Source organism: Magallana gigas, chromosome 7, assembly GCF_963853765.1.
Source record: "Magallana gigas chromosome 7, xbMagGiga1.1, whole genome shotgun sequence".
Taxonomy (NCBI): Eukaryota; Metazoa; Mollusca; class Bivalvia; order Ostreida; family Ostreidae; genus Magallana; species Magallana gigas.
In genome coordinates, this window is record NC_088859.1 from 9527483 (window position 1) to 9541523 (window position 14041).

The following is a 14041-nucleotide window of genomic DNA, read 5'->3' on the forward strand; positions in this document are numbered from 1 at the left end:
TACAAGCTACTCATGTTTACTGCGCACTGCTTTTGGAGAAGTTATGTCTTGCAGATCAGTAGCTAATGCTTCATTGTCCAATAACCTCAAAGAAAAATAGGAACGAAATAAAACATTTAAGAATAAATATATCTGTCTCAAAATATATGAGTTTTTTAAATCTTGTATTGACAAGAAAACAAAAGAGTACAAGTTTCAAAGTGCATGGAATTATTTGTAATAACTATGTTAATATTAACATAAACTTACCGAATTTCGACATCTTATAAATTTCTACTATGGTAAAAAATCGAAATTTTTTGGGTCAGATATTTATATTATTGGAAAGTTAGTGATGTAGCATAGGGGCCTCTTTTTTCATATTAAAATTGATTATTAAAAACTTATTGATATATGACCAAAACTTACCGCCTTATCTAGAATTTCAAATAACTTCCTGATTCACCTTTAAATTACACAATCGTGTAAATTACTGTGTACTGAAAATTATGAAATCACAAAGTTTGACATTATGCTTTACTATATGGATTAAGTGGACATGTGTGAATATTTTTGAAGTTACAGGGTATGGTAAGTACATGGTATTTTTTCAAGAATGTAACTTTGGATATAACCTGTGCTTTTTTTTTTACTTTCGGTTAAGTTCAGAAAAATCCTGTGTTATTCCTTGCATTGGACACAATCAATTTTTAGTAGATATCAATTTGGAAACAAAAGTTGAGAATAATACTGATTAAACTATAAACACACTATATTAATTTGTAAGGTTTAATATATATCCCGACGATATCATCATTTGACATAGCATTTCGTGCTCATTGTGTAAATATTAAGTCACTCGTCATTGTATTTCTCAGTATGTAGTAAAATAATTGAATACTTCAATGATTTCTTTTTTGGGAGTTGATTTTAATCAACTCTCTAAAATCAACTCCCCTATGCAGTTACTCAGACAAATCGAAAGTGAAACAGTGTTTGGACCTCAGCACAAATCATTGCTGCTGACAAGACTTAGTTCTTTATTAATGTGATTAAATAAATAGCATCAGTGAATGCTTCTTATATCGTTTAGAAATCGCAAATACCTCAACTAAAGGTATACGTTTACTCAGAATGAAAAAAATCCACTGATGATAATACAAAAAACTATCTATTGTGTGTTAAAGACCTATCATGGTAGTGCTATTTTTCTCTTTCAAAAAAGTAGGTCAATGACCTACTTTTTGAGATATTGGCAAATGAATATCTTTTTTTTAATTTAAGAAAAGTCCCTAAAAATTTTACACTGTGATTGAAATTTTCTTAATTGTGAAAACAATACAAATTGCTAAACTCTTTTAAAAATGAAATACATTTTATGAATGGCAGTGCACAACAAGCAATATGTTGGTTATATCCTAACATTAACATGCATAAAAATAATCAATTGTTGAGTCACGTTATTTCCGCCATCACGAAATTTTGAGAAATGGTGTCTTTTATCGTTTTTAGGCATTTTTCAAAATGTTTTTAGTGTGTGCCATTCAAATATCTAAACGAAAAAGTGAGATAAAACCACCAGAAAATATGCAAAATTATGTTGACTAACAAATAAAATCTTAACTTTGAATATTACAGTACTACCAAAATTATTTCAGTAAAAACTAAATCTGAAAATGTTAGTTCGAATGTCATCTGTTTTGGTAAAAGTCCAACTTTATTTGAGCCTAATTCCACAATATAGTAAAAATATGGAATGGTTTGTCAATAATTCATTTCATAAATACTTTTAGTGTTTAGAACAACTTTTACTCAGGACATTGAACTTTATAACAATCCGAAGTTGAGAACGAACTCAAACCCTGAGTAAACAACGTCCTTAAACAAAAACAAGTTTTCAAAGATACAAATGTACACAGCTTTGACTGTTTTGTGCTGTTCAGTGATGTAAGTAGTGTGTTTATCAATTCCTTAACAGATGATTTATCAGCAAATAAGGTCGCACAACAATACAAAACAGCTAATACTTGCCTAACGTGTACTGCTCATAAAGCTGTTGATAGAAACATAGGCACCTGTGCCCAGATGGGTGTTATTGGACAGACTTCGCCCGAGAAGAGAACCTGGTGGTATGTAGACCTTGGAGGTGTATACAATGTGTACAATATCAGGATACGGTTCAAGGACTATGAAGCTCTTAGTAAGTACTAAAACAAGCTTCTTTTTTTTCACTTAGAAGTAATCGATTTACTGATTTTCTATTACCGATTGCTATTTTTCATAATTCATGTCGTTTTCTAATTATTAGATATATTTAAAACCTGAAAAGGCCAATTAGATTAAAACACACGAAATTCTCAATTATTAACCAGTGTATAGACCATTTGATGTTGATAATTTAACGAGACCGTGTACAGTTCCACCGCGCATGACTTAACGCATCTACTAGTATTTATTTTCACTCAGCTGTAAGTGCAAAGTTATAACTTTTTAAGAATTGATTTCTCATGCAAAAATTAACATTATATGTAACGTTTACAAGTTGAGAAATTGTGGTTTTATGAATTTGATAGAGTACAAAGCAAAACTGTCGCTTAAATACACGTCATCAGTATTTTAAACTCTGCATAAAGCCAGAGAAAAAGTATGATTCGCTTATTTATTCGAGGGACAATGGATTTTAAAGCTAAGACATAATTGATAGAGCTATAAATTAAAGATAATAGCAATTTAAAAGTGTTATTCATTAAAAAAAAACCACTTTTTATAAGCCAATGTATAAACAATATGTCAATATTTTGAGGGGAAAAATCAACTTTGGTATTATCTTTGAACAAAATCACGAGGTAAACATTCTTTTTTTTTAATTTAACCATTTGGTGAATTTTCACAATAGTTTTTTATATATTTGAAAGAAAAAGAAATCCCTAGACAGAAATGCAAAAGCTATGGAAAAAACTGAAAATTTGGCGTTTTCATCAAATTCTCATAGGGTTTCCTAGTAAAAAGTGTTATTTTCGAAACGATCCCCTAGGACATCGAGGTGGTAAATATGTTATATTTTGATCTTATAATATTTGATATAGCTATAAAACTGCATGATAGAAATTTCATCAAAATATGTAGGGTAGAAATAATTAGACTCGGTCCCGTTAAATCTCAAATCGTACCTTATTTTTTTTTCAATTTCATGTAACATTTTACAGCCATGAGACAGAGGGGCCGTTTCGCCGGCTTTTCTTTGTATGTATCCAACACAACTGACAGAAAAAATGGTAAACTGTGTTACAAGGATGGACCACAGTTACCTCTCTTGGATTTCAACACAAATTGTATAGTACAAGGACGTTACGTTATATTTTACAACGAAAGACTCGATAAAATTAAATATCCTTTAGGCTTCGAAACCGGAAATGTTATATCGGAGCTGTGTGAAGTAATTGTGACAGGTAGGTTGATTTAATAAGCGCAAAGTACGATGTGGTACTTGCTTCCTGATATTGGCCACAGTATGAAACATTATTTTACAGCTAAGAAATCGTAATTCTGGCGTATGGAGGCAATCAATATTCCAAAAAAAAAAGTAATTTTAATAACATGACATAAATACTGGTACGTTTTATATGTTTCAATAAACCCGTATGATAACAATGAAACTACATATGTGTGAAACCATGGACATTGGATTGAAAGATTTAGTAAAATGTTTATTTATTTAATTATTTCTTACTAAATATCTTTAATAATCGGAGACATTCGTTACTTTTGATTCGACTCTCTGAGAACTGCTGACTTTTCATAGTTGATGGCTTACCACTACAGAGGTTATATAAGGGAGTATGGTTGTGATAATGGACATACATTCTATCAAAGACAAAACTTGTGTTTAGATTAATAATTTGACTCACAAACGATATTACAAGTACGTGTAAATTTTCATTGAAAATTTGTCTTACATTCTGTTCATCAAAGGAATACGGGAGATAACTCTAACTCAGTGCATTTAATAAAACAATAAAATGCTTTCTTTGGTGATTCATTCGGGATATGAAGGTAGCGACATTGCAGAAAAAATACATAACCCACGATAGGGGGGTTATGTAAATTTTTTCTGCAATGATCATTACCTTCATTACCCGAATGAATCATCCAAAAAAAGCATTTTATTGTTTATATTAACATCATTCTTTTAGTCAATTGATAAATTGATTATGAAAAGTCAGTAAAATTCACTAAATTACTGTTAATGTACGTAAGTACGTTTACTAAAAAAACAGCCAAATCGTCTCATGTCAGACTTTGAGTCTGACGTCGTCATGATTATTTCGTGCAGTTCGTGATTTTCCTAGGTAGTTGTAGGTCTCGTCCAATTGATAAACTGGGCGTGTCAAGTTTGGTCCTGTCAGTTTCAGCCGCCGAAGATTTCGACCAATCAATAAACGGGGCGTGTAGACTTCAATCTGGCTGTTTCTATAGAGCTATGAATTAACTATATGTTTCCGTAAGTAATAGAGGGAATAATACATGGTACATGTAAATTTTACGAAATATCCCGAGAGTTCCAAAAGTCAACATGGTGTGTAAATTCGAAGCAAGTAAAAAACGTTGGTGAAAAGGTGTTGATTTCTTCATTAAAATAAATTAAATTTTTAGATGAAAATTTTACTGTTTTTAGCTCACCTGAGCTAAAAGCTCAAGTGAGCTATTCTGATCACATTTTGTCCGTCGTCCGTATGTCTGTCTGTCCGTCTGTCTGTCCGTCTGTAAACTTTTCACATTTTGAACTTCTTCTCTAAAACCACTATTCCAATTTCAACCTGATTTGGCACAAAGCATCCCTATTGAAAGGTGATTATAAATTGCAGAAATGAAAGACCGATCTTTATTGAAAGCTCGAAACTGTAGAAAAAGGGGGGGTGCATTTTAAAAAATCTTCTTCTTAAGAACTACGGAATCAAATTTAACGTAATTTTACATAAATAATCCGTATGGGAAGGAAAATATAAATTGCAAATCTGTTTCAAATCTGAGTTATAACGAAAATAATAAGAAAGAAAAGGCGTGTTTCAAGCAATTTATAGCATCCATGAGTCTTGGTAAAATGGGTAGGCATGACCGGGCCAGAGCAAAACAAAAGATTGACAGTTATTAATCTGCCAATCTCATTAAAATTTCAAGATATTTACTGACCAGTATATTAGTATTCGCTGTAAATATTGCTGCAAAATAATGCATAATTGGAATTGACGATTGCCGATCTGCCCCGGCTTTTATTTTGCTCCGGCCCGGGTTTGCTTACCCATTTTACCAAGACTCGTATTCCATAATTCTAAAACGATCGAGGTTCTTTGTTTAAAGCAGCCATGACACTATATGATAAACGGGCCGATCTGACAATGATGAATATGTTTGTTGTGCAACAGTTCGTGTACGAAGGGAATCTTTGAAACATGCAAAATACATTGGTGCCGATTTTGTGAAGTAAATTGAGGCTAAATATTTCAGTGCGTTGACAGTTTTCACATATGACGGTGGTGTTAGCTTGTTGTGATTTTCGTTTCGTTTTCATTTATGCTTTGCGTTAACCTGGGAACTGTCGCTTGTATTTCCTGATTATTACGTATCAAATCAAGCAGAGACTTCGGTAAATCAAACAGTTTAATGTTTACCTGCGCAAATTAAGCAACATCTGATGTATTAAGAAAGAACTAAAATGCAATTCATTCAGGCTATCGGTAATTCGGTATCATCTTTTGCGCAATGGTAGAATAATGCAATATGTTTTGTTGAGATGCTTGGCATTTTCTCGAGTTTATCCAGTTTAAATAGAGTTTAATATCGCTGACGGCAATATGTAGATACACGTATATGATCCATTTTGAAAAATAAATTGTGTTCTTTATTTGTTATAGTACATGTTTCTTGTGTTTAATTGTTTACAATTTCTATTTACCTACCCTATTCGAATTATAAGCAAGATACAGAGATTTGCTCACAATTCTATGTTTGTACACCGATCTGAGGCCATTCATTTTTTTCCATTTTAAATGCCGAATAGGAAATACCAAGTTAAAAATCTTAATTAAGCTGAATGAAATAAACTCATGCGAACAAAATATGACTCAAACCTAGCAAAATTTGGAGCTCATCTTGCTTATAATTCTACGATTGACGCTGAAATTTTGATTGATCATTAGAAATTCTGTAACGTGCAAGGGGGTCACTGCCTGTGATCCCCGCGGGCCCGCACCCGAGATAGAATCGGATAGCCCCGATTGCTGCCAATATTTACAAGTGCAGACTTTAATCACCGCTCCTGCACATATATAGGGACTCAACGTTACGCAGGCGGGGATGACCGCACACCTACGCAACTGAACAGGTACCAACGTTAACGCAAGCAGGGATGACCACACACTTGCGCCAACAACGCAACCTAACGCAAGCAGGGAGTGCCGCACACTTGCGCTAGAAAGGCCAGAACACCAGCAGGGATGGCCACACACTAGTGCTCCGCCGCAACCACCACCAATACAAGCAGGGATGACCGCACACTTGTATTAATGCGATCCAAAGCAGGGATGACCGCACACTCTGTATCGTATGTTATATCATACGAAGATTAGAAAGAGCAGGGAAGTCCACACACTCAATCTAGCCGTACCTGTTCAAGTTTTACCCCAAATAGTCGTTCCTCGTAACGCAATAGACACTGTCCCTATATATGTGCCGGCCTAGAATAATTTGTGGTATCTAAAAAACGGGAAATCAAAAATTAACAAACTAACTAGACCTAACCTAAAAAATACTTATGCATAACAACTTATATACAAAGAATATTTATTATTGTATAAAAATAATCATCACACTAATTGGTTATTATTGGAAACATTAATTGAATCATCAAAAAATCAATAAATCAAAGGGGAATAACTCTTGCTAAGCTGCCCGCTTCAATTCTATATGAATTAGAGTATGTTACATGTAAATACTTGTAAAAAAAAATTAAAGAATGATATGCTGTATATAACTACTCTCTGGGCCCCCTCTTTATACAATGAATAATGTGAAATGTGAGTAAATAAAAACGACATCGTTAAAACAGTTTCCATAGTTCTGATACACTTCTGTTGCGGTGATAAAAGAATTATCGCTATTCCTAAGAAAATATTACAGCGGAAAATTATCCTGGTTTGTAGCCATTTGTTATTTTTGAATAAAAATGAAAATAATGGGTGGGCCATAGTAAATTAGAGTGATGTGCCTGTCAATACGGTAACATTGATTTTTATAGCTCTTTAACATGTCACGTGACAACATTTTTCATTCCAGTGTATTCATCAATCAAGTGTGAGTAAAGTTGTAAAAGTCACGAGTTTACGCGAGGTAAACAACGGTCATTTAATTATAATGGAGAAGCCAAATTAAACTGTTGAATATTTTTAATTTGAGAAATTGAGCGCATTGAGGTGCAATTTTCTTCTTCACATATATACATGTAGGATTTTTTTTATAAAATACAATAACTATTATATTTTTAAAAAAATACAATAACTAGTAAATAGTTGAGGAACAAAATGTGCCTATATGCTCTCATATATTTTGATCGCTTTATTAAGTGAGGGAGGGGGCAGAACGAAAATACAGAGAATTAGAAGTTATGTAACAGTGTACCTCTACCAAATATTTAGTTCTATATCTTGCGTAGGATTTTCTTATTCTGTGTAAAACAGTATTTCATGAAGGTACAATGTCAAAGATTACGTGTATGCAAAAATAAGTGTAAAATTCGAATACTTTACAATATTTATTTTTTTGTTATTTTACCGAGGGCCATATGGCACAATATCTTTTGAACGCCCATTGTTGCTCAGGTGAGCGATGTGGCCCACATCAAACAATCTTTAAAATTAAGACATTCAGTATAATAAAATAAATAGTGCCTGTTTGGGAGGATAACAGTTGAAATTGACACCCCTCAAAAACCATTGTCAACCTCTGCTTCGCGTCGGTTGACAATGGTTTCCTCAAGGTGTCAATTTCAACTGTTACCCTCCCAAACAGGCACTATTTATAAAATATGCCATAGAGATTAGAGCGGATACGATGCCCCTGTGCTTCATTACGGGTATATGGGAGGCATCTTAACTGTGGTGAAGGCCTGTTCCGAGACACAGTAAGATTATTCTAACTAAGCAGAGTGTAGTGAAATTAGTAGCATTTTTGAAGTCTTAAAGCTTGGTTATGAAAATGTCAACAATACGGTGTGTCGATGTATCTATTTCGTAAATGTCCGATACCGTATGCAATGTCAACCCGTGCACGCACGGGTCAAATTCTAGTATGCTATAAGAATAAATGCCGTGAAATGATTACAAAGTTTAAGCATTTCTAAAATAGTCAATACATGTACATAGCTTCTCCATTGTTCACAATACACAGGGGGTTCTGAGTGGATTTTGTTAAAAACTAAACATACAACCACACGTTTTTTTTGCTCATTTTTATAATGGGTTTAGTTGCAAGACTTTGGGAGTAGGTGTATTCAATAAAAAGTCTAGTTGTTGCTAATGCTATGTTCCCACTATCATAATTTGCGGCACGATTTAATTAGCGGTCTTAATCGTAGAATTATCGTTTTAATCATGTCCAATTTAAACAGATCTTGAGGTCCGTTGCGGTAATCGTATAACATTTGATATCATCGTATCAGATCTCATTGCATCGTTACCCAGCGCAACATGTATTTTATCGTGCCCCCGAATCGTGATGATCTGGGTCAACCTTGGAGGAGTCAAACATTACGCTTTTAAATTTGTTCGATGTGTCTATTAAACAAAGAAAACAAATCTATCACTATAACCAAAACTCCTAAAGAAACAGCAACTACATTTTACAGTTTTGAGTTTCAATAATTGAGAGGTCGACTGTTAGCTTCACGCTTAATAAAATCAATTAAGCTTACTGAAATTGACGTCCGAGTTAATAATTTATCACAATAAATTTTAAACCCCTGATGGTCAGTTCAGTTCAATTCTTTATTAACTTTAAGCTATACAGCTTATCAGTACAATAAATATAAACAATATACACGTACAGGTAGGTTGACGGGAAGTGTGGCAGAAGTGTACATATGATATCAACATCTAGTTTGCATTAAGTAAATCTTGTCTTATTTTCAAACTAAAGTGAATAAATTTACCTAGATTACATAGTTCCTTCACATTTTTAATATTAAAAAGTTGCAAAAGTTTACACATTGAAGGTTTCTTCCAGTAATAAGGCTTAATGTATTTTTTGCGATAGCCTTCGTATATGGGACATATTAAAATAAAATGAAATTCATCTTCAATAGAATTTGAACATAAAAAACATTTTGTATTGTGTCTTTCAAAATTATATCGACCTGTTTCTATTGACAATTGATGCGAAGACAACCTGAATCTGGAAGTACATTTTTGATATTTGTTTGGAATAAGTTTCTTTAAATAAAATTGTAAATCATGGGTTGCAAGTAAGTATTTGAAAAAAGAGCATTTACTAGTAATATCTAGTTGAGAAAAAATATACAGTGTAGCTTGGTCAAAAATACGTTGTTTAACAACAATGAAATCTGCAGCTGTTATTTTTTGTTTTTCCACAATTCAAACATACCCAGATTGCATAAAAAATCTTAAACATGATACAACCAGTTTTTTGCATTATGTTTTTCGACACAGTCATTTAATGTATAATAGCAATGTTGAATAATACAATTATTATGGTACAGTATTTTTTTTCCAGAACTTAACTATGTTGAACATTCTTTGGTACAGCAGAGAACAGCGTCCTAATTCAGAATAAACTGCTACATTACAGGTTGTCAAATGGCTATTTAGTTTAAATTTAAAATATTCAATTAATCTAAGGAGTTGGTTTTATAATGAATCGGAGTTTGATGTAAAAGAAACAAAAATATTAAAAATTATTAAAAGTCTATGTGTAGAAGACTTGTCATCATACCTCAAAGTTACTATAGATTAATGAAACACCGTCCTCTGGCGTTCCAGACCATACTCTTCTAGTTATTATAGATGTCACGTCATTGTACACGAATATCCCACACGATGAAATAATCGAGGCCTGCAGGGAGGTATGGGGCAACAGAACGATTCAACATCCATCAACCGAATCATTACTCAAGCTCCTCCAGCAAGTTCTCAAGCTGAAGAAGTTCGTGTTAAATGGCGAACAATACAAACAAATTGGTAAAACAGCTATGAGCACCTTCAAGACTTGTTTAGACGCCGGATGACTTTTGTGCAAGCACAGCATCCACACAGACAGTTTAAAAGCCCCAAGACGGGTCGTATCTACAAAATATTAGGCAACACGTCTTGTCGCACTGACACTTGCATACATCCTATCAGTTGCAAGATTTGCTCTAAACAATACACTTGGGAAACAAGATACATCCGAAGATTCCACCATATTGACTAAAAAAATCGAGGAGCCCGTCGGGACAGATTTCGTTATGAGTGGCCACAAATGGGAAGACATAGCAGTAGTGGTTATTTACCATAATCTTCATTGGACAGATGCGGCGAGGAAATGCAAGGAAAAGCTGTGGATGCAAAGATTCAAATCATTCAGATCTGATGGCATAAACAATCAAACAGACTTCATTAAAATGAACGTCTCATAGCCTTACATCACCTGATACCCATATTGTAATTTTACCAAATCTGTCTACTGGGCCTCTTCTAGTTAAAAGTTTCCTTTACTATCTTTTATCTGTTAAAAATTATTATTATTATTTCTTAATTTTCAATTTATTTATCTTTTTTTTTCTCTTTTAAATCAAGCTCCGACTCATTAGAAACTCAATTCCTTAGATTAGTTAAACAATTCGGATCAAAACCAAAGCGCTGTTCGACAGGGGGTTTTAATTAACCAATTAACTCAATCAAGTGTGAAATTGGCAGTCGATTGATTTGTCCAAAAAAGTCGGCTGTGTTGCCAAGAGCAGGCTTCTCTATCACTGTAAATCAACACTTTCAACGTAAAGAGAGTTCAACGGATATACATAGATTGACAAATTTCAATATATCTTAATAAAAAGCATAAATGAATAATAAGTGTAATGTCAAATGCGTTGCCATGTATATATCGATACCTCCGACGCATTTAAACTAGTTAAATTAATATGTTATGGAATACATATCATCGTTATCATGCCAATACCTATTTACTGACATGTTGTCACTATATGCTGTTGAGGAAGGAGTCTTCTCGTTATCAAACATACTTCTTATAATAAGAAATTCATGAAATGTTGACACAGTAAAAAGATCATATAACCAAAAGATTACATCAGTTTAATCAAATTTGACCTCCTTGTTTTCGCATAAAGGTCAGGTCAAGGTCACTACCTTTTTCCTTAAACTTAAAGGAGGATAAAAACAAATGTAGTTATTTGCAGTTATGTAGACATCTAATCTAAATATGAAGATTCTATTCTTATATGAAATGATAGAATATCAGAATTTCTATCGGCTTACACTACTAAATTGGAATAAATGTTTAAACTAAAACTGCTTAGCCCGCTTTTCCTCTAATTTTCTTAAATTTTGAAGATATTTTGATTATTTTTTTTATGCTTCCAATATTAAGAAATTTCTTACTTTTATGGATTATAAAGACTTTATATAAAGATATAAATTGACAGAAAATCTAATATATTGACCATTTAATAACAGAGAAAAACTGATTTTAGTGATTTTTTCACGCAAATCAGTGTATAGAACGGAAGCTTTAAAATACTTAAAAAAATGTAATTTAATAGGCAAATCATAACTTCAACCCATATCAGCACACGAGTTCGTTTTTTTTAATTTTCTACCTTATCCAAAATGTATGTTAAGCTTAACGAAAAACATACCGGTGTTGTATAGCAGTTTTTCCCCCATAGTAGATTCGATTCTCCCCCCGGAAAACCTACTATATAGTAGCCTTTCCCCCTGGGGGGAAAAGCTACTATATAGTAGCTTTTCCCCCATAGAAGGATTTCTCCCTCACGTTTTTGGTTCAGATTTTATAAAAAATATTGATGGAAATCCAGCAAGGATTAAAATTAATGTTTTTACACTCCCAGGTTGCATACATGTACAACTGAATTCATCTATAAAGGCTAAGTTTCGTTTTGCCAATTCATAATTTTTATAGACTATGCTGAAAATTGAACACGTGTGTAATGGAATTACACATAAAACTAAATTTAGGTAATTAATTGAAAAAAATACTTGGTTTTACAAGTTATACACTTATATGCATAATTCTGTGTTCTGAATTTGTACTAAGCAAGAATGTTTTAAGAATTTTTTGATAAATCTATCAGACTGTCTGTCTGTTTTTGAAAATTTCATCCAGGCTAAACCTCTGTTTTAAAGAGATTTTGTTTCCAATGTTTCAGAGCCCGGTTTTTAAAATCCTATTATAATGATTATAGTGCATATTCTTAAGGGTCCAATGTCTCATAAACTAGAGATGACCATATCACCATATTTTCATAGTGGCAGTGGTTTACCACTTGTAGATGACTCTGAAAATTTCAGCCCTCAGGGTAGGGGCCATTGATGTTTCAGGGCCCGATGTTTAAAACCCCGTTATAATGTTTGAAAAGTGTTCTATAAGTGGGGATCCGAATCTCATATTCTAGAGATGACCACTTAACCATATTTTCACAGTGATAGTGTTATACCAGTAGTAGATGACACTGAAAATTTTAGCCCCCATGCAGGGTAGGGGCCTTTGTTGTTTTCGAGTCCGATGTTTAAAATCCAATTATAAAGAAAATGTATTTTTTAGGGCCCCATATCTCAATAACTAAAGATGACCACATGAACATATTTTTACGGTCATTTAAAAGTAAAAACATCATTTAAAAATACACAATCGCTCATATATTTCCTTATCAAAATGATTGAAAATTACGATTCTGCTTTTCTTTTTTAAGAACTATATATAATATGATTTAAATTTGGCCCCCATAATTCGCAATTTTTTAAAGTGTTTCGGGTACAGTAAAATGTTATGTTATTTTTTAGAAGAGTTGATTTAAAATATATTTTTATCTATTCATTTGGTTTATTTGCACTCACTTGCAGTATATGACGTCAGAAGTAACGCTATTACTACAATTCAATCAAAATCGGTCAAAAATTGACATTTTTCTTATCCGTTTACGAATGGGAAATATAGAGCGCATGCTTGAACAAAGATATTTTTTGTTACTTATTAGTCTTGGCTATAAATATCTCTGATTAAAATATTTTGTTTGTTCAAGCATGCGCTCTATTGAAGTAAAACGACGATGTTCATTTTAGGGGGCCATCTAAGGCGCCCATATCATATATAGTCCAAAGTTTACGAACATTTTTTTTTAAAAAGGTACGCAGGTAAATTCATTATTTTTCAAAATATTTAATCAATTCATAAGATGACTAATGATATAATAAATAATTAGATAAATAAATCAATAGACTTTTATTCATAAAAGGAGCAACCGAAAATCAAAAATAAATAACCAACCTAAGCGCATACATGTATACGACTTTTTTAACTTGTTAGTTGATAAGAAGACCAAGCTTATATTTAAAAAAAAAATTAAAAAAAATAAGTCAGCTCATCACAATAGATGTGGTGGTTTTTTGGGGGTTTGTTTTTTTTTTAATTATCCTTGTTTCATTGTTTGAAGAAATAATATGGTACACAAGTAAATCTTTATTGCAATAATATGAAACAAATAGTAATATACGATTTTTAGGTAAGTGAATCGATTTATATGGCATCGTTTTCAAAATTGTTTACATGTATTTATAAATCACGTTGCAAACTTAAAAGTGGAAAATTAGCAAATACTGAGTGGTAATATATACATAAGGTTAGTTCAGGCTCCATTTCACATTTTCCAAAGTAACCAGCAAAGATACCGACATTGTTCTGGTTGTGAAGACATTTTTTTTTTGAAACAAAATGTTAACATCATAAAATCTCGCGTTTCGTAAAAAAATGTGCTAAAAAT

General features: G+C 32.6%; 1 protein-coding gene across 1 annotated transcript in view; it reads left to right on the forward strand.

Moving 5' to 3' along the window:
• The first annotated feature begins 432 nt into the window (after window positions 1-432).
• Window positions 433-14041, forward strand: part of LOC136270075 (receptor-type tyrosine-protein phosphatase epsilon-like) — a 29743-nt gene continuing 16134 nt past the window's right edge. Inside the window, exons 1-3 of the mRNA XM_066066475.1 lie at window positions 433-570; window positions 1958-2179; window positions 3186-3428. Coding sequence (XP_065922547.1) covers window positions 489-570; window positions 1958-2179; window positions 3186-3428 — 547 coding nt within the window. The 5' untranslated portion in view covers window positions 433-488. The remainder of the gene's footprint in view (window positions 571-1957; window positions 2180-3185; window positions 3429-14041) is intronic.